This window comes from Chrysemys picta, chromosome 3 (assembly GCF_011386835.1).
Source record: "Chrysemys picta bellii isolate R12L10 chromosome 3, ASM1138683v2, whole genome shotgun sequence".
Taxonomy (NCBI): Eukaryota; Metazoa; Chordata; order Testudines; family Emydidae; genus Chrysemys; species Chrysemys picta.
The window spans coordinates 102,490,050-102,513,936 of NC_088793.1; the positions used below are offsets into that span (position 1 = coordinate 102,490,050).

Genomic DNA, 23,887 nt, shown 5'->3' on the forward strand with positions numbered 1-23,887 from the left:
CTGACAGGACAGTAAATCATTTGTGTTCATTTTATTTCATCACTGATCACATTTCCCGTAGACAATAAATGTAATGCTCTGTTGACAGATGTATGGAAATAGATATGCGGTTGGATGATGAAATCTGGGTCAAGACCATTTAAATCTCAGTTTATGCCTTTGCATTATTGAATATTAGTTATAAAATTTGTACATTCTGGTGCGTGACCTCCTCCCTACACTTATAAGATTCCCACTACTCACCCAGACCATTGCTGGGGAGAGCATCCTGCCGAAAGAACTCTGGTGCATAAAGGGCCCATCTCAAATACTCATTGAAGTCAATGAGATTCTTTGTATTGGCTTTAAGGGGCTTTGGAGAAGGACCTTAATACATTGTTCCAGTTGTGATGTGATGTTTCCCAACATGGGAAAATGAAGGGCGTTCAGGTCTTGTATATAACCGTATACCTTGGTACAAATGTATCTGAAGTAATTAGAGTGTTCATCAAGTTATTTATACTATTAGGAGCAGAAAATGAGGTTTCCCTTTGAGAGACAAGACAGGTACAAACAGCTGGAGGTAGAAATTATGCAGGTATTTTTCCCCAGAGCATGCAGGAGATTAGCATGGAGGACAGAAAGCTACAAAGGGAAATTTTCAATGATTACATTAGGGACTAGACAAAAAGTGCCCACAGTATTGACACACCTGTCCCCTGCTCCTCCTGCCCTAAATAACCATTTAAATAGGAACAGGAGTTCCTATTAAATTGCCCCTTATACTCCATCTCCCTCACAGCCATCCTCACTCCTTTCAAAACAGGAAAATTGGAATCCCAATAAGATGCAAAATAATCTCTCTATTGGCCTTGGTAGAATACACATGGTAAATTTATTTTTCTCTTGTAGCTGGCCTTGCAACTTTGCGGACAGTAAAGATGTTTTAGGGGTAGTGGGGAAGATCCATGTAATTAATTTGCAAATCGAGCAAGGAAAAGCTGCGCACATATTGCAAAGTGGATTGCAGTTGCCAATCTAGTATGGACTCTCTCCCTGCACACCTGGAGGCATACTGTTTGTGTTGTGAGTGAGGCAGCATGTCTCTTAGACCTATCACTGGTGGAGAACTGTGTACATCCCCTTGACATGGCTGTGATATTAAAAGTCGTGATGAGGCTCTAAATTTGAATGAAAAATCTAAATCAGTGATATCATGTTTTGGAAATCATGACTTTCTAGGCTATATGGAAATAACACGGAATGAAAAAAATACATAAAACTTAACCAAACAAAAATGCATAAAATAATTGGATTAAATAAGCTTCCTATAGTACATAACAAATTCATTTGTTCTGTCATCTTTCTGTTCTCATTTATTAGGCACACAGTTATGACTAGTGGTTAGAATACAGAATGAGGAGTTGGGGGGCTTTGGAGATTATTTTTTTTAGCTCTGCTGTGACGTGTTGTGTGACTATGGCCTATTCCTTTAACTTCTCCATGTTTCAGTTCCCCCTTTTCAAAAGAAGGATGACAATATATGTACCTAACTTATAGGTGTATTATGAGTCTTAATAAGTGTGTGTTAATTATATTGTGATACTTGTTTAAAAAGTAGAGAATATATTATTGTTTACATCTAATTATAAATAACTTATTCTTAAGTGTGGTGTAAAAATGTTGCCAAAGATTTCAAAGAAACATACCTAGGTTATTAATCTAAGTATATCTAATTGACTTCTAAAATGGAGTTATAGTTATGTTATCATATTGTTTTTAAAAATTCCTGAACTTTGTGTGCTGCAATACATTTGCTGCTCGCTGTCAACATGTGTTTGATTTTTTTGAGTATAGCTTTCAAGTAAGAGTGGCTGATGTTTCATAAAAGTAATAATTTAAAAGTAAAAAATATGTTTTTTATGGATATTTAACATTGAATAAGTAATTGTTGTGGCTCACAAAAATAATAAATGAATAAAGTTAAACATCATTTCTGATGTCATCATGGAAACTTCAAACTTTGGTAACAGTATTTTTGCTAATAAAGAATAGCTACAGGTTTGTTTTCCAATAAAATAATATTTTTGTCCTTTTTAAGGTGCAAATGCCGATATTTAGATTGTAAACTCTTTAGGGATGGAATCATATTTGGTTGGGGGGGCACAGTGCTTTACACAGTGAGAGCTCAAACCTTGATTGGCACTTCTAGGTATTATTGCAATACAAATATTAAATGTTGTTGTTTTATTTTATTTTATTATGTTCCTGTGTTGCTTCCTTTTCTAACAGGTCTATGGAAATGCAGGATCTAACAAGTCCTCATAATCTTGTTGGAAGCAGTGATAATCCGAGTAGTTCCAAACTGGATAAATCTAATCTCAGCAGCACGTCCATCACAACAAATGGAACAGGAGGTAAGTGTAAGACATCATCAATGCACAGAAAGTTGCTATATGTCATTTTTCTATTTTTAATAAACTTTTTAAGTTTAGCATTTTAATTTAATGATGAGCATAAGGCTGATTGATAGGCAGACAGATATCAGATGAACAATAGAACATTTCAAATTTGTACAGTTGTTTCCATTTAACTCTGTTCAACAACTTGAAACTGAATGAGGAAAGACATTAGGTCCGGAGACTCAGTTGTCGGCAAGTATTGAAAGTATAACATAAATAATGGTTGTAACATACCAGTCTTTTTCAAATCTTCATTGTATATTGCTCAAACCATAGAAATCCTAGAAAGGAACCTTGTCAGGTCATCTAGTCCAGCCCCGTGCACTGAAGCAGGACCAAGTATACGAAGACCATCTCTGACAGCTATTTGTCTAACCTGTTCTTTAATGATTGCTACTATTACTTAAGTTATTACTTAAATGATTAGTGCTCCATGTACCTCTATAAAGACATTGCTGAAATTTAGGTCAATCACAGTTCTGTTTTCTATGCTAATAATGGATTTTGCTGCCCTTGGTCTGGTGAGTAGTCTGAATGCGACACTGCACAGTGTGAGCAAGGGTATCAGACTACGAGGTGAAATCCTGGCCCCTGTTGTGTCAATGAGTGTTGTGCCATTGATTTCAACAGAGCCAGAATTTCACCCATGGTTCTTAGATGTTGTACACTAGTGTGCACTACACTTATTTTAGCATTTTACACCAAAATATTGGTCATTCAGTTCTTTCTTCCCACAATATAAAGTTTTAATCACTTCTCTGTATGCAAAAATTCCATTAATGTCTGTAAAAATTTACATGTGAGCATGGAGGGAATAGACCCCTCTAGTGATATCTTTAAGATTCAGTGTATTCACATTTAAAAACCAAATACCAATATTCCAGAATAAGGAGGGGCTGAAACTAGACCTTTAAGAGCACTAATAATTATATGTGTATATTTTATTTAAATAAACCAGCTAGAATAATATTCACAAAAGCAATACTGTGCAGCTAAAGACTAGGCTCAAAGGGCAAAAACACCTACTGGCATTAAAGAATATTCATGTATATTGAGCAGACATTCAGACAATGAACCATTATACCATTCCCATTCTCAGGAGACAACATGACTGTTTTAAATACTGCAGACTGGTTGCTGAGTTGCAGCACTCCCTCTTCTGCAACAAGTATGAGAGATCATGGTATAGTGCATGTGTGTGACTTTGTGGCTCCACGACTGCTGTGTTACATTTCTCCTGTTTTGTTTCGTTCTTTTGTTCTGTGGTTTAGAACATTTTTATGTGATTTCCTACTTCTCAGAGTCCTTTTGCAGAGCTGGAAAACCAGAAAGAAGCCGTAACAAACATTTATTTTACCATACTTGTTAAGCCATTTCACTAGTAACAAGAATTTTAATTGTCCTAGAATGAGGTTAACTGTATACATCCTCATAATCTGATGGCATTGTTTTCAGAGAGGCTGAGCACCCACAGCTCTGATTGGGCATCCATTGCTCCCAACGATGTCAGCTTCCCGTGAAGCCAGATTAATGTTTTTTTCCACTGAATGTCCATTTATCTTTTTTTTAATTTTTAGGTACTATATTACATGCTTACCTGAGCACAAATCAAGGTTGTAAATGTATTGGGCACTTTACAAACATTTTTATGATCCTACAACCAGTTACTACCACTCGTTCCTTTCCTCCCATATGCATTATTATTGTTTTCTTTGTATTTTGGTAACATCTAGGGGCCCAATCATAGCACATGGCCCTACTGTGATAGGTACTATACAAACACATAAGAAAATGATGGTCTCTGCCTCAAAGAGGTTACAATCTAAATTTAGTTTAAATGTGGATATGCATAGTTGTAACTGTTTACAGAATTGAGTTGAGAGGCACATACATGTTTTCAAAGGGGCATCAACATAGACTCTTAAATTTGCAATTGCAATTTTGTGCACACAAAACCGTGCAACTAGATTTATACACAAATTAGTCATACTTCTGCTCAAACAAAAATGCAGGCTTTTACACTTACTCTGTATTTCCACATGTAATTGTATGTCATCATCACAGAGTTAACTCAGTCTCTTACTTACGTCGTTACTCCAACACCCCTGCCTGACCACACACAAAGCTGTCTTTCAACCCGATGCTTTCATCCCGGGCTAACTGGCTTGTCTGCGGTATTGGCTAAATCATGGATGTTGCTTTCACTCCGGTTAGTAATCTATCCACTTTGCAGTGAGGACTCAGTATAAATCACTCAAGTGCTGGTAGTTCCCACATTTCCTGCCATGTGCACAGAAGGACAGATAAGTTCTCTCATAATTCATTGTGAAAGAATCATAGAGTGGCTCATTTTACAGCAGGACAAATCACCATGGGATATGCCCCCAGAAATCCTCCTACCTGAATGAGTGCAGCACCAGCGAGGACACAGGAACGTGTTAGTCTTTGCAGTGTGGCTGTTCACACCCAAGTAAGGCTAATGCAGGTGCTCAGACCCAGGTGCTGATCACCTAGGGTGGCCACTCTCACATTCCTGGAATACTGGACATTCTGGCAATTCCTGCCAGAGTGACTCTGCCCCAACCGTGTTAGTCTGTATCAGCAAAAACAACGAGGAGTCCTTGTAGCACCTTAGAGACTAAAAAATTTATTTGGGCATAAGCTTTCATGGGCTATAACCCACTTCATCAGATGCATGGAGTGAAAAATACAGTAGGCAGGTATAAATATACAGCACATGAAAGATGGGAGTTGCCTTACCAAGTGGGGGCTCAGTGCTAACGAGGCCAATTCAATGAGGGTGGATGTGGCCCATTCCCAATAGTTGACAAGAAAGGATGGGGAAATTAGTTTTTGTAGTGACCCAGCCATTCCCAGTCTTTATTCAGGCCTACTTTGATGGTGTCAAGTTTGCAAATTAATTCCAGCTCTGCAGTTTCTTGTTGAAGTCTGTTTTTGAAGGTTTTTTTGCTGAAGAATTGCCACTTTTAAGTCTGTTGTTGAGTGTCCAGGGAGATTGAAGTGCTCTCCTACTGGTTTTTGAATGTTACAATTCTTGATGTCTAATTTGTGTCCATTTATTCTTTTGTGTAGACACAGTCCAGTTTGGCCAATGTACATGGCAGAGGGGCATTGCTGGCACATGATGGCATATATCACATTGGTAGATGTGCAGGTGAACGAGCCCCTGATGGCGTGGCTGATGTGGTTAGGTCCTATGATGGTGTCCCTTGAATAGATATGCAGACAGAGTTGGTAACAGGGTTTGTTGCAGAGATTGGTTCCTGGGTTAGTGTTTCTGTTGTGTGGTGTGTGGTTGCTGGTGAGTATTTGCTTCAGGTTTGGAGGCTGTCTGTAAGCGAGGACTGGCCTATCTCCCAAGGTCTGTGAGAGTGAGGGATCGTCCTCCAGGATAGGTTGTAGATCCTTGATGTTGCGCTGGAGAGGTTTTAGTTGGGAACTGTAGATGATGGCTACTGGCATTCTGTTACATTCTTTGTTGTGCCTGTCCTGTAGTAGGTGACTTCTGGGTACCCTTCTGGCTCTATCAGTCTGTTTCTTCACTTCCCCAGGTGAGTATTGTAGTTTTAAGAACACTTGATAGAGATCCTGTAGGTGTTTGTCTCTGTCTGAGGGATTGGAGCAAATGCGGTTGTATCTTAGGGCTTGGCTGTAAACAATGGATCGTGTGATGTGGACTGGATGAAAGCTGGAGGTATGTAGGTAAGAATAACAGTCAGTAGGTTTCCAGTATAGGATGGTGTTTATGTGACCATCGCTTATTTGCACTGTAGTGTCCAGGAAGTGGATCTCTTGTGTGAACTGGTCCAGGCTGAGGTTGACGGTGGGGTGGAAATTGTTGAAATCCTGGTGTAATTCCTCAAGGCCCTCCTTCCCATGGGTCCAGATGGTGAAGATGTCATCAGTGTAGCACAAGTAGAGTAGGGGTACTAGGGGACGAGAGCTGAGGAAGTGTTGTTCTAAGTCAGCCATAAAAATGTTGGCATACTGTGGGGCCGTGCGGGTACCCATAGCAGTGCTGCTGACTTGAAGGTATAAATCATCCCCATATCTGAAATAGTTGTGGGTGAGGACAAAGTCACAAAGCTCAGCCACCAGTCTGCCGTGATATTATTGGGGATACTGTTCCTGACGGCTTGTAGTCCATCTTTGTGTGGAATGTTGGAGTAGAGAGCTTCAACATCCATCTAGGATGGTGTTTTCTGGAAGATCACCAATGGATTGTAGTTTCCTCAGGAAGTCAGTGGTGTCTCGAAGATAGCTGGGAGTGCTGGTAGCGTAGGGCCTGAGCAGAGAGTCCACATAGTCAGACAATCCTGCTGTCAGGGTGCCAATGCCTGAGATGATGGGGTGTCCAGGATTCCCAGGTTTATAGATCTTGGGTATCAGATAGAATACCCCTGGTTGGGGCATTAGGGTTGTATCTGTGTAGATTTGTTCCTGTGCTGCTTCAGGGAGTTTCTTGAGCAGACTGTGCAGTTTCTTTTGGTACCCCTCAGTGGGATCAGATGACCCAAATGGGTGATCTTGTATGCATGGTGCACTCCGTTTTCAAGAGCACCCATCCCGCACCAGCTGCACATGCGGTCATGCTGGCAGGGGTGGAGCAATATGCTATTCAAAATGGTAACTCCTGTCCAATAATGCAGAAAACCACTTCTGTTTTTGTCCCACTACCAGACGGGACAAATCTCTCAAAAAGACCGTCCTATATAAAACCCGCCAAGTGGCGTCCCTGTGATCATCTGATTTAACTCTGTAATGAAGACATACCCTTAGAAGCTGATTTTGGAAGTTTGCCTGAGCCAAATTTTCAAACCCTTTCTATGAAGTTGGATTTTCATGCTTTGGTCACTCGGAGTTCTTTGCAGATATAGGGTTTGGAAATGCAAAATCAGTGTTGAGGCCCACTGAAAACACGGTCCCATATGGTATCCATTTTAAGTAATGAAACCCATTTTTGTATTGTATAATTTAAATATCTCAAGATAATGTGTAGAATTGTTCTTAGTACACACACAAATTCCAACCATAATCTATTATTCTGAAAGGCCCCATCTTGCAGAATATGACACACATGCTTAACTTTGCAGTTTGGGACCAAAGTTAATAAGGTTTCAGAAAGTTGACTTTTTAAAAAAAGAAGTTTGAAATGACTTTGTATATGCAAGTCAGCCACTTTAAGGTATTACAAAAATATCTTATATGCATTCCACAAAGAAAGTGCTGTGCCAGAATAAATGGCTTACTGTGGGGGCTAGAATATCTCCTCTATTCTAGTCTGTTATTTTAGTAGGTACAGGTGAAGGAAAAAGTACATTGCCACATACAACTTAATTCCTAACTAATTAACAAGGGGGAAATCCAGTGGGCAGGTACATGCTATCCTGGGAGGTGCTCAGCCTAGTACATAGGGTTCTCCTTTGAATCCCACTCTCTCAGAGGGCAGTTGGATCACTTGTCCTATGCCTTTTAGATCTTTGTGTCTTGTTGGTGGGGCCTCTCTATGTGGTGTTCCCACTGCCTCGCTGCATCTGTGGTTGCATAGTATTTGCTTGGCAAACTGTGTGTGATAGTGTATTTGCCACACCTATTGAGTTATGACATCGGATGTGCATGGCTGCTCTTGGTCTGTTCCCTTCATGTGTTTTTCTCACTCCCATCAACCTCAAATGTTCTGTAACTGTCTTTCTCTGCCAGCCCAATTAGCACTCGATCAGGTCCCAGCTAATGATAACCCAGCCCAGCATGTACCCTTCCTTGGTTGCTCCTGGCCTCTGTAGTGAGATGTCTTGCACTGGAGTCACAGGCTGCTTCTCCCATTGCAGTCAGTGTATAGCATCCCACCCTAACTGGAAAGGCTGCTTGGCTATCCTGACTTTTTTCCAACCCCCTGCTGCTGGTTTCGGGAGATACTTTGTATAGCCTGTCGTCTTCCATTGGTCTTTGAGTGACATCCTCACTGCCTGTCAGCTACTTCTCTCCATTATCACTGGGATCCCCCACAGCAATTTAAGGATTTCTAGGAAAGTCTTAGGGCTTGGATGTTAAGTGAAAGGAGAGCATCAGACATCTGATTAACTGTTTTGTACATCTCTCTGAACTGACCCTTTAAAGGATCCATACTCACCTGTTCTCGTTGGCCCCTCCTTTCCCTGATCTGTGGTCGCTTTCAAGTGCAGTAGAACCTCAGAGTTACAAACACCTCGGGAATGGAGGTTGTTCATAACTCTGAACAAAATGTATGATTGTTCTTTCAAAAGTTTACAACTGAACATTGACTTAATACAGCTTTACTATGCAGAAGAAAAATGCTGCCTTTTAACCATCTTAATTTAAATGAAACAAGAACAGAAACAATTTCCTTACATTGACATCTTTTTTTAAACTTTCCCTTTATTTTTTTAGTAGTTTACGTTCAACACAGAACTGTACTATGTAGTAATTTCTTTTTTTCCCTCTCCGCTCCCTACTTACATGCTTCCAGTTCCAAATGAGGTGGGTGGTTGACCAGTCAATTTGTAACTCTGAAGTTCTACTCTATAGGGGAGGAGAAATTGGAGCTAAGATCAAAGTGTAGTGTCATTTCTTATCAGTTTAATTTCTTCTGATGGACAACTGCAAACACACGTCCAAAAGATGGAATCTCCTGCAGCCATTTTTTAAAAAATTGATGCTGCTTTGAAGATATACTCCACTCCTCCTATTTTGGAAGAAAACTCTTTTTCAGCTTTAGCTACACTGTCATCGGCTGCTCCTGTTCCTTCTTTCCAGAAAGCTCAGCAAAAACCTATCCTGAAGACCACCCTTGGTGCCTCCCGGAAGACCCAGACCACCTGCAAGAACAAAAACATTAGGAGCTGCTGAAGAAAACCCCCGTGGATACCTCTGCACGGAGACCTGGCTCCAGAAGGACGGCTCTTCGGGACTTCACATCCAGAAGCAAGAATATCTCAACAGCTTTTCAGGAGGGGGACCCTTAGAGAACCTTGCCCGCTTCCCAGGACCAGGATGCTGATTGCCGCCCCGCCGGGAAGGATGCCACCGGGGGAGCCCCCAGGACCAGGATGCTGATCGCTGCCCCACTGCTCCAGAGAGGGATGGTCCAGAAGGAACCACCTCCTCAACCCCAGACTCCAAAATTACTTACCACCCGGCTGTCCGGAGGAGGGCCGCTCAAAGGGGAATGCACTTCAGAACCCAAGATCTCGATGCCGCACGCTGCTCTTCCGGGCAAAGAGACAACGTGGCCAGTGAGTCCAGCGCCCCCCCAAGAGCGACTTCATCTCCCCAAGCTTCTCTGCCATACCCAGAGGAATCACCTGGCGAGTCTGCAGGCACAACAGAGATCCGCCCCACGGAGGGAAGGCAGGGGAAGAAGACCGCATCTACCTGTCAAGGCTGGATCCCCACTTTGAACTTTAGGGTACAAATGTAGGGGCCTGCATGAAAACTTCTAAGCTTAACTACCAGCTTAGCTCTGGTTCCGCTGCCACCATTTCAATTTTCCCTCCCTGGGAAGCCTTGAAAAACCTTCACCAATTCCCTGGTGAATACAGATCCAAACCCCTTGGATTTTAAAACAAGGAGAAATTAACCATTCCCCCTCCTTCCTCCCACCAACTCCTGGTGAATACAGTTCCAACCCCCCTGGGATCTACAACAGGGAGAAATTAACCATCCCCCCTCCTTCCTCCCACCAACTCCTGGTGAATCAAGATCCAAACCCCTTGGATCTTAAAACAAGGAAAAATCAATCAGGTTCTAAAAAGAAAGCTTTTAATTAAAGAAAAAAAGGTAAAAATCATCTCTGTAAAATCAGTATGGAAATTAACCTTACAGGGTAATCAAACTTAAAGAGCTTAGAGGACTCCCCTCTAGTCTCAGGTTCAAAGTACAGCAAACAAAGATAAACACTCTAGTGAAAGGTACATTTACAAGTTGAGAAAACAAAGGAAAACTAACACGCCTTGCCTGGCTATTTACTTACAAGTTTGAAATAGGAGAGACTTGTTTAGAAAGATGTGGAGAACCTGGATTTATGTCTGGTTCCTCTCAGTCCTGAGAACGAACACACTCCCAAACAAAGAACACAAACAAAAGCCTCCCCCCGCCAAGATTTGAAAGTATCTTGTCCCCTTATTGGTCCTTTAGGTCAGATGCCAGCCAGGTTACCTGAGCTTCTTAACCCTTTACAGGGAAAAGGATTTTGGAGTCTCTGGCCAGGAGGGATTTTATAGTACTGTACACAGGACAGCTGTTACCCTTCTCTTTATAGTTATGACATACCTCCAGTAGCCGCTCCCTACAGGTCTCCTCCTCTGCCCCTTCTGTCTCCCCATCCATGGAGTCCAGACCCTCGCAGCCCTCAGCAAACACGTTCGTAAGATCTACAACAAACGGATTGCTTTCCGGTGTAGCCGCTGCGATCTCCCCTTCGAGACCCAAAAGAAATGTAAGTTTCATCAAGCCACGTGCAGGGGACCCCCCACGACCGCGAAAGTGAATCCCACTGACATCCTCCGGGTTCCAACCCTGACCCCCACCGATGATCTGGCTTCAGCACCCCAGCCAGCGTCCCCAGAGTCACAGCAGATAAGGGGGGACCAACCGCCAATGAGGGAAGCGTAACCCCTGCCTCGAGGACTGACGATGCCACCAAAAGGACCAGTCCCGTCTCCAAAATCCCCACGCTGGACACTGCTGTGAGGGGGACCACCGCCACCTCTCAGGTCAACAACCTCACCAGACGCCTCAGCGACCTCATAAAAACCATCCGGCACAACACGGACACGAGACGCTGCAGCGCTCCCCCACAGGTAACCTGATGCCACCCTGCAGTAGGAGCAACTAGCATCGACCTCCAGGCTGCACGGCGAGATCCAGCCAACGGAGGAGCCTCCCGTAGCCCCCAGATCGCACAGCCAGACCCCACCCCTGGGAGACCCAACACCTCCTCCAAGGTTATCCAAAGAGCCTCTGACCGCCAAAAGCCCCATGCCCCACCGAGGACCCACCAGCCGGATGCCACCTGCAGAAGAATCAGAACCATCCCCAGTGCTTCCAAACACGACCGCGCCCCGACAAAGCCCAGAACCGGTGCTTCCAGAACCCCACTCCCTCCCGGAAGATCCAGTGCTGCCTTGGAGACACCGAGAGCTGCCCTCCCCACCACACCAGGACCCCCGCCTCAAGACCCACCTGAATACCGCTCCACAGTCTGAGGGACAACGAGGCCGCAAACTGTCTCCGCAGCACCTGAACCCGTGGAGACAACGCAACAGGAGGAGCAATGGCCGCGAGCAAGGGTCGCCACGCCGTGGCAATCCACCTGGATAGAGGAGCTGGCAAAGGCTGAGGACTTTGAGAACTTCGACACCCTGATGGACAGACTGACTGCAGAAGTATCTGCGGAAATTTCAGCCAGAAGGAGGGAACCCCAGGAAGCCGCATGGGCCACTCGCAGATTCCCTGTGCCGAGCCGTAACAACACCACCAGAGAAGGCAGGAGAGGGGACGTCAGCCGCCGCTACGACCCGGCGGCTGCATCCCGTATTCAGAAACTATACAGGATGAACCGGACGAAAGCTATGAGGAAGATCCTCGACGGGACCTCCTCCTACTGTGCCATCCAGTCCGAGAGGCTCTACTCCTACTTCAAGGATGTGTTTGATCACGAGGCCCAGACCAACTTGCGACACCCAGAGTGCCTTTCCCCGCTACCCCAGATCGACCTCACGGAGGATTTGGAGTGAGATTTTTCCCCGCAGGAGGTGCAGGCGAGGCTGTCGAGGACCAAAAACACCGCCCCTGGGAAAGATGGCATCTGCTACCCCCTGCTGAAGAAGCGAGACCCCGGCTGCTTGGTGCTCGCTGCCATCTTCAACAAATGGAAGCAGTTCCATCGCGTTCCCCGCTCCTGGAAAAAGTCCATGACCGTGCTCATCCACAAAAAAGGCGAACAAGATGACCCCGGCAACTGGAGGCCCATCTCCCTCTGCTCCACCATCTACAAGCTGTATGCCAGCTGCCTCGCAGCAAGGATCACAGACTGGTCAGTGTGCGGGGACGCCGTCAGCTCAGTGCAGAAGGGTTTCATGTCCTGCGAGGGATGCTAGGAGCACAACTTCCTCCTTCAGACGGCCATCCAGGAGGCCAGGAGGTCCAAGAGGCAGTGCGCAGTAGCATGGCTTTATCTGACCAACGCCTTTGGGTCCATACCCCATCATCACATCTTTGCCACCCTGGGAGAGTTCGGGATGCCAGAAACCTTCATCCAGATCCTACGGGACCTCTACAAGGACTGCATCACCACCATCCGCGCCATGGACGGAGAGACGGACGACATCCCCATCCGCCGTGGCGTGAAACAAGGATGCCCCCTTAGCCCCATCACCTTCAACCTGGCCATGGAACCGCTCATCCGAGCCATCTCCAACGGCCCGACCGGCTTCGACCTGCACAGCAAGAAACTCAGCATTCTGGCCTACGCGGACGATCTGGTCCTGACCGCGGACGACCCAGAGAGCCTCCAAGATATGCTAGATGCCATCAGCGAAACTACTGACTGGATGGAGCTCCACTTCAATGCGAAGAAGTGCGCAACTCTGCACATTGACAGCAGCAAAAGCGACTCGGTGCAGACAACGGGGTTCCAGATCCCAGGTGAGCCCCTCATCCCCCTGGCAGAGGGGCAGGCATACCAGCATCTGGCACGCCAACAGGGTTCCGTGTCCGGCAGACACCCGAGGACACCATCCAAGAGATCTTCCAGGACGCCGCCAAGATTGATGTCTCCCTGCTGGCACCGTGGCAGAAGATAAACGCCCTGAACACCTTCCTGATCCCACGCATCTCGTTCATCCTAAGGGGATCCGCCATCGCGAAGGTGCCCCTCAACAAGGCAGACAAGATCATCCGGAAGCTGGTGAAGAAGTAGCTGTTCCTTCCCCAGAGAGCCAGCAACGAGCTGGTCTACATCACCCACAGGCACGGCGGCGCCAACGTCCCCCGCATGGGAGACCTGTGCGACGTCGCGGTGATAACCCACACCTTCCATCTGCTGACATGTCCCGACGCCACGGTGAGGAACATTGCGGCGAACGCCCTGCATGATGCGACAGAGAAGCGGATCGGCAGAGCCCCCTCGAACCAAGACATCGCCACCTTCCTGAGCGCCTCCCTGGATGGGGAATTCGGACAGGACGGGCGCGACATCGCTTCACTGTGGTCCCGCACTCACAACACCACGCGTCGCTTGGGGAAGCGCATCGGCTGCCGCTGGGAATGGTGCAAGGAGCGCCAGGAGCTGGGAATCTGGGTGCTGCAGATCAGGTCCCACGACAACACCATCGTTACCCCGACGGCCAGGGGCTTGCTGGAGAGGACTCTGAAGGCCGCCATCCGCTCGCTGTACGTGGAAACCCTGAAGCGTAAACCGGACCAGGGTAAAGCCTTTGAGTTGACCAGCAAGTGGGATGCCAGCAACCACTTCCTCGCCGGGGGCGGCTTCACCTGTTTCGCTGACTGGCGGTTCATCCACCGTGCCCGGCTCAACTGCGTCCCGCTCAACGGAGCCGTCCGCCACAGGAACCGAGACAAGCATTGCAGGAAGTGCGGCTACCCCAACGAGACCCTGCCCCACGTCCTGTGCAGCTGCAAACCCCACTCCAGAGCCTGGCAGCTGTGCCACAACGCCATCCAGAACCGCCTGGTGAAAGCCATCACGCCATGCGTGGGGGAGATCTCCGTGAACTGCACCATCGCCGATACTGACAGCCAGCTATGACCTGACGTGGTCGTCACCGACGAGGCCCAGAAAAAGATCATTCTCGTCGACGTCACGGTCTCCTTTGAGAACAGGACTCCGGCATGTTGCGAAGCCCGAGCTCGTAAGCTGGAAAAGTACGCCCCCCTGGCTGACACCCTGAGAGCGAAGGGCTATGAGGTGCAGATGGACGCCCTGATTGTCGGAGCCCTGGGCGCCTGGGACCCCTGCAACGAGCGTGTGCTGCGGACCTGCAGGATCGGTCGACGGTATGCATGTCTCATGTGGCGCCTCATGGTTTCAGACGCCATCTGATGGTCCAGGGACATCTACATCGAGCACATCACCGGCCACCGACAGTACCAGGAGGCGTCAGCCAGAGTGACATCGTTCTCCCACTACAAGAAAGGGACCAAGTGACCTTCTCTGTTGGATCATATGAACTGGAACCATAAACTCCCTAAACATTAAATCTCACCAAATGAGGGTCAATCCATCCTCATCATCATATCCACTCATTATAATCCACACCCGAACATAGCCACTTTATTAACTTCATACCCTCATATCTCAATGTCTGTACTTTGACCCGTCAACCTTTTACTCCCAGTCGGGGATATTGCAGATTATGTATTCCTCATGCCACTTTATCTTAAACCAAACTTTGCACCCTCTATAATCTGTATGTTATTCCCTGATGACCAGAAACTTCTATGCTCAAACTCGGTTCACTATTTTTTTTAACATCATCTTAATACAATTTTTAAATCTGCTGCCCATCTAATTATACCATTTTGCATTCTCAGTCCTTAAAATATAGCTTAGTTGTTAAAAAATGAAACTTTGCAGCTCATGAGTTCTTTTTGGAGTGCTTAGTCATGTCGATTCCATTTTAGGTGTGTATGTACCCATGTGCACAGTTGTTGAAGACTTTTGCCTTAGTGGATCCATAGGGTCAGCTGTGTCACCCCCTTGAGTGCTGTATATCAGGCGCTAACGACGCTACACCCTCCAAGTTTCTTCTTACCGCCCATGACGGTTGGTCGGAGCACCTTGTCTTGCATTTCGAGAGCGTTGCGGTTCTTCCAGCCATTGTTCTTTCTCCTTTATAGTCAGTTCTTAGGTATTTAGTTTGACCATTAAGTTGAGTATTAGATAATAGTTTTAGTAGTTAGAGTCCCAGCTGGGACTTCGCCACAGAGCGGGGCATGCCCTGTTCCCCAGGCTTCAAGCCATGTTCATCATATACCCAGACGATGCCCATTACTGACCCCCATGATAGCTGTTTGAAGTGTTTGGGGAAATCACACAGAAAAGACAAGTGCAGGATCTGCAAAAACTTTCGTCCTTGAACTCAAAAGGAGCAGGATATCTGCTTGAGGGCCATCCTCCTGGAGGCTGCGCTTCGTCCTGCCTTGGACCCCTTCCGATCGGACTCCACGCCTAGCACTTTGGCGTTGGCACGCAGTGCAACGCTGGCACCGTTCCCCCTCGCCGGGTCCTAAGAAGCAGCTGAAGCCCAAGGGCCCGTCAGCACCGCAGGACAGGGGGGAGTTGGGCAAAGTACCTGTGTTAAGCTATGTGCCTGCCCTACACAGGGGTACTGCTGTGGTCAGACCCGCTAGTCCAGCCAGGCATCTGACTCCCAGGAGCAGCAGGGGATCCTGGCCCCTAGTAGGACCTCCTGTGCCTGAGGTGGCCCCGGCAGCCAAGGACCAAGTAGGCCAGCCAAGAGGTCAAACCAATCGATGGACCACGTTAAGGCCCAGACCTCTAAGGGCAAGCCAGTTATGGGACCTCCCACTAGAGCAATGGAGCATCCCCGAACTGCAGGCGTCAATCCCCATCACCACGGCCTGGTATCCCGGTGCCACAGCCTCAGTCTCTGGGTAGAAGACTCAGGTCTCTAACACCAAGGTCGCCACCTACGAAGCACAGGACACCCAAGTCATGACGCCGATCCCTGTACCTGCAGTACCGCCGGGCCTCCGACCAGAGATCACCACAGTACAGATCCCCATCGCCTAGGCAGTCCCCCCCCATAACAGCATCAATCCCCCTCAGTGCGGGATTGTTCCTGGTCGTGCAGGCACCGTTCCTCGCCCTTTCCTTACTGTTTGCTGACAAGGGTCAGATGACAGACTCCAGCATCTACAGTGGTCCGAGCTGGAGAGAGAGTTCAGCCCCTCACCTAGGAGAGCCAAATCACCGACGACCTGCGAGACGGCCCTGTCAGCATGGCAGCAGGGGCAGTGGCCCACCCAGTGGCAGTACTGGAGCCTATAGCGTGTACCCATCATGCCTGTCCTGTACTCCCACCATTCCTCTCAGGTCGCATCGGACAAACTCCCTCCAGCCCAGCCAGCACCAGCATCGGAGCACGCTGCTGAGTCCGACACAGGAGCGTTGCAGTGGGCCCCGACACCCAAAGAGCCATCCCCAGACAGGCAGGGGGAAGCTGCCCTTTCCCCTGCGGTACAGTCCTCTTCGTCATCCCCAGACGAGGCGGTGGCAGGCCCCTCGCAAGCGAGCAGTGCCCCCCCCAATGATTTCAAGGAGCACCAGGCCCTGCTCTAAAGGGTGGCTGCTAACCTGAACTTTGAGGTCGAGGAGCTAGAGGAGTAGTCTGACGATCTCTTCAATGTCATACTCTCCTCCACCCCAGCCTGGGTCGCATTGCCCGTCCACCCAGGGGTCCTGAAAATTGCCGAGTCTGTGGGTCAGACCCACTCCTCCATTCCGCCTGCCTCCAAAAAAGCGGAAAAGAAATATTATGTCCCAACAAAGGGATTTGAATATCTGTACACCCACCTTCCTGCAGGGTCTCTGGTAATGTCTGTCGTCAACGAAAGGGACAGGCAAGGCCAGGCCAGTGGCAAACCCAAAAATAAAGACACCAAGAGACTGGACTTATATGGCAGAAAAATTTATTCAACAGCCAGCAGCAGTTTTGGGTGTCTAACCATCAGGCCCTGCTAGGCAGGTACAACTTCAACCTGTGGGACTCCATCAGCAAGTTTAAGCAGGGCCTTCCACAGGACCAAGCCCAGGAGTTTGCCATTAGTGGATGAGGGCAAAGCGGTGGCGAGAAGCGCCCTCCAGATGGCCTGAGACGTTACAGACTCGGCGGCCAGGGTGATCTCCTCTGCGGTGGTCATGAGGTGTAGCTCCTGGTTACAGTCCTCCGGGCTGACCCAAGAGATGCAGACTGCCCTGCAGGATCTCCCGTTTGAGGGAGCAGGGCTCTTCAGACCAATACACGGCTTCACAGTCTTAATGACTCCCGTGCCACCCTCTGGTCGTTGGGCCTGCACACTCCTCAACAGGCTAGAAAGCCATTCCGGCCTCCGCCTTCTCTGCCTCCATCAAGATCATGGGGTGTCCCCCAGTCCAACTCCTACAGAGAGAAGGAAAATAATAAGGAGTTTAAGCGATGCCACCCTTCATCTTCCCGCTCTTCGGCCCAGCCTGGCCCCTCCAGAGACCAGGGCAGCCAGAAATGGGCATTTTGAGGATGTGCCCAAGGACGGTGCCCCAGCCACTGCCCAGGATCCACTCCCCTGCTTTTTCGTCGACCATCTATGTCCCAACTGATCATGGTTGACCTCGGACCATTTGGTGCTCGACCCAATTTCTTTGGGCTACACACTGTAATTCAAATTTTTAAGTCACCCTGCTCCCCTTACTAGGATAGATATTGTAGCAGTGTCAGAACATTACGTGATGCCACACACTGTGTTATATGTGCTACAAAACCTAGGCAAAACAGTGTGTGTTTAAATGGTATGAGCTTATATTTTGATCTCAACTTTAAATTTTATTGCTTTTTTTTTTTTTCTTTTAAAGTTAAACTGGTTTTTGGTTAGTTTAATGCTGTTTTTTTCATGGTTTAATTATGTGCAACATGAAAAATAAGGGCAGTATTTCAAAAGTCTAGCCATGCAAATGACTTCCTTACTCTGATAAAATCTGAATGTAATAGACTAGAGCTGTTTAAAATCAAGGATATCTCAAAAGATATTTTCCGTATGTATTGTTGACAAATTGTAATTCTAACTCGGAGTTTTCTATCAAATTTAATTAATTTGAGAGTTGGGGGAGAGTGATTGTTTGACAAGGAGAGGAAAACTTGGTGAATATTTGTGCCCAGGAAAGTGTGCTGCACATCACAATGATTGGAGGTAGGGATAGTTCAGTACAATACTTTTCAACGCAGTATTTAGGCCCCAATTCAGTAAAGCAATTAAGCACATACTAAAGTGCTTTCCTGAATATCTATCAATCTAGCTACAAGAGAAGAATGATAGTCCATTGGCTAGGGCATTAACCTAGGACTTGGGAGACGTGGGTTGAATTCCCTGCTCCACTAGAGAGTCTGTGTATGACCTTGGCAAAGAACTTAGGATCTCTGTGCCTCAGTTTTCCATCTGTAGAGCTGGGTTAATAGCACTTCCTTACTTTGCAGGGGTGTTGTGAGAATAAATACATTAAAGATTTTGAGGTAGTCATATACTACTGTGATGGAGAAGAGGAGATTGTGGAAGTCATAAAGGGAACAGAGACTGCAAAGAAGACCAAATTAGCAAGCTGCATACTTTCTGATATATGTAGAGACAGAGGTGCAAGGCCTGAGCCTCTTCACAATCAAGTCAGTAAAAAGTGTTCCCTTTGACAGCACAGCTGTCATTTATGCAGCAGATAGCCCTAGGTTTCATTAGCAGCAATGCAGGACAATCTTTGTCTTATGGAGAAAAGCTTTCCTTAATTTCTCATGTGTATTGTATTTAGTATAAAAACACATTCCCCAAATTTTGGTATACATCTCTTTTTTGTTCCAACTGCTTTCTGATTGCAAAAGCAATTTATTATCAGTGCAAAGAAAAGTCAGTCCATTTCCACTTTTATATTTTAACCCTCCATCTCTTGGAAATTATCTTAGGACAGAGATATGGTGAAACATAGGATTTGGTTTAAAAATACGTTGCTGCTGCTGATTTTTTTTCTGATGCTGTGGAACAATTTCAGTGGCCTTCTGAAGAAGTAATTCTTTCTTTTGGGCACTTAAATTGATATCCCTAACTTTGACATGTGCAGAGCAATCTCCATGACCCTGTTTTCCAGGAGCGTGCAGTGGAGAATAGGAGGACCATTGATAGGAGTAAACTATTTTGACCTCTCTCTCCCATCCTACTGTGAAGCCAACCAACTACACTGCATTTGTTCAGGCTGCCCATTTGTTGGCATCCTGTAAAATTCACATTTTACATATTAAGATTTACATAATTCCCATAAATAATCAAAAAGTTAATTTCCACAGTCCTTGTTTGAAATTTGCATTGTATACACAATGTCCCAAATTCCACCCATATTTCATGTGCAGTCATGTATTGTCTGTAGTGTTACTGTTAAGTATCAATCACCCAACTCACCCATTTGCCTATGAAAGATCGATTATGGATGGGGGACAAAGGCAGGTGTGTGTAATTTCAAATAGCTATAATAGACCTCATAGCTTGTTCAGGTAAAAACCACCAAAGAATTTGGCTGAGATTTTGAAAGGGGCCTAAGGGTACGTCTACACTACCCGCTGGATCGGCGGGTAGTGATCGATCTATCGGGGATCGATTTAGTGTAGTGTAGACATGATAAATCGATCCCTGATCGCTCTCCTGTCGACTGCTGAACTCCAGCTTGGTGAGAGGCAGAAGCAAAGTCGATGGGGGAGCAGCAGCCGTCGATCCCATGCTGCGAGAATGCGAAGTAAGTGATTCTAAGTTGATCTAAGATACATCAACTTCAGCTACACTATTCTTGTAACTGAAGTTGCGTATCGTAGATCGATTCCCACCCCCCCACCCCCAGTGTAGACCAGGCTTAAGAGAGTTAATTCCCCAATTCACTTAGGATTTGTAAACATGGCGAAATTGATCAGCCGAACAACACATGGTATAATTATAACGCTATTGTTCTGCTGGTAAATTTCCCAGTGTAAGCCTTTAAGCTTCTTTGAAAATTCCAGACTTTTTTGTTCTTAGAATTAAAATGCATGATCTACCACATGTCTAGTAAAACATACAAGGCCTGATTCTCATTTGCACTTAGCCTCTTTATGCTGTTCTGGCTGTGTAAAAGAGCCTTCACGTAAATGAAAATCAGGCCCCCAGTAGTTAACTGGCAACTAATGTACGCTGTAAATATGCACATCTACCTAACTGTACGAGTGTTCTGAATGTAATTGTGGTGCAGCTATAATTTTTTATTTTCCTAGTGCAGCTTAGCCTCTAATAAAAGCAGAAGTCTGTGTTGTATAATTATTTCTTAGTACATTAATTAGAAGCTGGCTTTTCATGGCTATCATTTGTGCACTGCCTATAGTTCTTTTTTTTTTTCCTTTGGGGAGAATAAGTCACCAATTTCAGTGTGGGTTAGCTTTGAGGTAGAAAAACACACTGGTTGGGGGTGGCAGAAAGCTTGCACTGTGAAAGCAATATGCTGCTGGAAGAGAACAAAAACATATTGTATTGGTTCTCAACCATAACCATTTTTTGTGTGCTATATACTCTTCTCTCCTTCCTGTCCACTAGTTTTGGGGAATTGCTAGAATCTATTAGATTTAGATTGATATTAATCCAGATAATTATAGCAGTCTTTCAAATAGAGACATAAATAGATGCATGTGTGGCCATTTCAGAAAGTGCAGTAGCAGACTGTTCTCATAAAATTCTAAACTTTTCAATCGCATGTCTGTTCTAGCTGGACTGCCACTCGTGACACTGGCATGAGGTCTCTGATGTAAATTTAGAAGTAAAATCTCATGTCTACTTATTCTTCTATGTGTAGTGTCTCTTCTTGCAGTCAAAACAGAGCCCATGAACAGCAGTGAAACAACCACCACCACCACAACTGGAGATGGATCGCTTGACACTTTTACTGGGTCAGGTAAAGCCATAATAAGATCACATGTTATGAGATGCACACTAATGTAGCATTGGTAACTTTCACTAATGAACATGTCAGTGCATGGAGGACACCTCTTAAACTTTGTGAAAGTTATAAATTAGGCTTTAATACCAAAAAGTAATAATACTTTTTTTGAAAACACCTTAACTTGCAGTTCTCATCAGCTGTGTTCTTAAGAAACATATTTACTACAACTATTCTTGTGTGCAAGAATATTTAACAATGGTCACATACTGTAGCATTTTTTAGTTTGTAGGCTCATATAATATCAGCAGGAGTGAGATAAAATTAGATTGTATTAGTATTAGCAATTATAATTTATAAAATGTAAATCTGAAGGCTGTATTGCTTTAAGTATCGGCGGGGGGGGGGGGGGGGGGGTTGTATTGCTTTAGTAATCCTAAACTTCACTCTAATAGTGCTCATTAGCTGATGAGGCTGCCTTAAACTATCTGATCCATGGGTCTAAATATAAAGTATCTGTTTGATTCAATATAAATAATCTTATCTTCCCAGTTGGCCTTTTGAAAAAAAAAAAACACAAAACATCATTGTAAGTAGCTGACTGAAAAGTATTAAAGGTTACTGAAGTACAAGAAAGTACATATTGCTTGCATTATAACACAATATTGGATCTTGGTCATATTAATGCAGATAAGAGAATAATAATGTACCTATAAACATCTTTGGGCCTAATCCAAAGCACACAGAAGCCAATAGAAGTCAACGAAAACTCCCCATTGACTTCAGTAGGCTTTGGATCAGGCCCATTATGTCTGAATTATTATGGTGCTGCTTACAGCAAGCTCAGAATAAGTTAACTTTGTTACTGAATGTAATATGTCCCCAGGGCTGTTTCCAAAAGATATGTGGATACAATATGAAGGTTCAGGTCAGCTGAAACTTTTTGTTAAATAATTCCAAAATGTTTAATTTTTCTTTTTTTAGCCTTGTCTTTGTCTAATTAGCTTAAATTTTGAAACAAAAAGTCATTTCACTCAGGAAAACTGAATTTTTTTTTTGTCTAAAAGAGGTTAAAACATACCATTTAGACAACTTAAAAACTTTTTTCAACTTTTTTTTAGAGATTTGTCAAAATGGACTCTGTTTCATGGACAGTTTTGGTTTTGCTGAATCAGAATTTTTTTAGACAAAACAAGCAATTAGTTGAAAAATTTACCACCAGCAGAAATAATTGTGATTTTGTATTGGAAGTGTACCTTTGTTGACCCATACTGTATATTTAAGAAATCTGGGCTTTACTATGTGTATTGAAAAGTCTCGGGCAAGAATTTCAGAAGGGATGGTTAGAGTTATATTATTAAATCCATATTTAGGCACCTAAATAAGGGCCTGATTATCCAGTGTTGAGCACCCAGCAGCTACCATGAACTTCAAGAGGGTGAAGGGTGTTCTGCATTTTTGAAAATCAGACCACTTACTTAGGTGGCTGCAATGAATCTGGGAATCTACATGTAGGCACTCATTTTTTTAAATCTTAGTGCCTATGTATTAAAGTAAAACGTGAGTGTACTTCCCCATCTTGGGTCACAGAGTCAGATACAAAATGATTGAAGGGAAAGCACTATCAGGAGGGAAGAAATGCAGCCCCTCTGACCATGGTACAGACTTCGTCAGTCACCAGCTAGAGGTGTGGGGCCAATAATAAGGGAGTAGTACGTGCACATAGCTGCTTATCGGGGGGGGGGGGGAAGTGGGGGAGTGAAAGCAGAGCTTTTAATGTGTTGTTTTGTTATGTTTTAGTTTGAATTGTAGCTATTTTATCTGAGGTGCTCTCTTGCCACTATTTCAGGATGTGTGCATGTGTTTTGTTTTTGTTTTTTTTATGGCAGCTGCAGGTAACTTTCCAAATATACCAGCTGAAACAATCAGAGAGATATGGAAAAAAGTATGTTTTTTTTGTTTAGCATCTATGCCACAAAGCTGGTCAAACCATGCTGCCAAATTTGCAGTCATGGGGGATCCTGGCTTAAGGGGAAGGTGAATACAGTGGATCTAATTGTTGTTAAAGCAGCAAGATGTTCCTATGACAAGTACCAGCCATTCTGAACGCCCCACCACCTGAGAAGGTCATAATGTCAGTGTTACCCTATAGTTTTTAAAACAATTAAATCCATCATGAGGCATCCCCTCTTCTGGAGCAAAGGTTCCCTGTGGATGCAGACTTGGCAGCCAGAGAGAGCCAGCTCCAGCAAGGGGATATGCGTGGGAGGGTGAAGAGGAAGGGGAAAAAATTCTGTGGATTGATAAAATGCTCAGGTCTGTGAGTTGAAACCATCTAATCTGTTAAATTTACATGAATAGATATAAGTAGGTGACATCAGACCACAATCAGGAGTATATCCTACTCTTGAGAACCCTGATTCAGCACTTAAACATACACTTAAGCCTCATTAAAGGGACTTAATCAATGCTTAAACTTATGTGTGCTGTTAAATGCTTTGTTGAGTAAGGATGGACTTAAGCATGTGTTTAAAAGCTTTCCTGAACTGAGGCCGGAGTGAAGTGACTGATGAACTCCCAGTGCTGAGACCAGTCTGAGTCTCCACCATTGTGTACTGTCTTTGCTTGGGGTATTCAACTGTGTTACATCCTATTTTCCTGACTTACAGACAGTAGACAATAGGCAGAGCATTGGAGCTGAGAAGGAGGCTGAACAAGTCCTGCAGAATGTAGT

The 23,887-nt window shown here is 45.2% G+C and overlaps 1 protein-coding gene across 32 annotated transcripts in view; it reads left to right on the forward strand.

Moving 5' to 3' along the window:
- Positions 1 to 23,887, forward strand: part of EYA4 (EYA transcriptional coactivator and phosphatase 4) — a 228,788-nt gene that overhangs the window by 147,141 nt on the left and 57,760 nt on the right. For 16 of the 32 annotated variants that reach the window (XR_010599667.1, XR_010599666.1, XR_010599668.1 and 13 more), the window contains 3 exons: positions 2,272 to 2,396; positions 3,541 to 3,609; positions 21,070 to 21,168. Coding sequence is in view for 29 of the 32 variants with exons in the window: in XM_024113338.3 (XP_023969106.1) it covers positions 2,272 to 2,396; positions 3,541 to 3,609; positions 21,070 to 21,168 (293 nt within the window). In the remaining 3 variants the exon portion in view is untranslated. The remainder of the gene's footprint in view (positions 1 to 2,271; positions 2,397 to 3,540; positions 3,610 to 21,069; positions 21,169 to 23,887) is intronic. The other 16 variants (XM_024113388.3, XM_024113386.3, XM_024113402.3 and 13 more) reach the window with 3 other exon arrangements.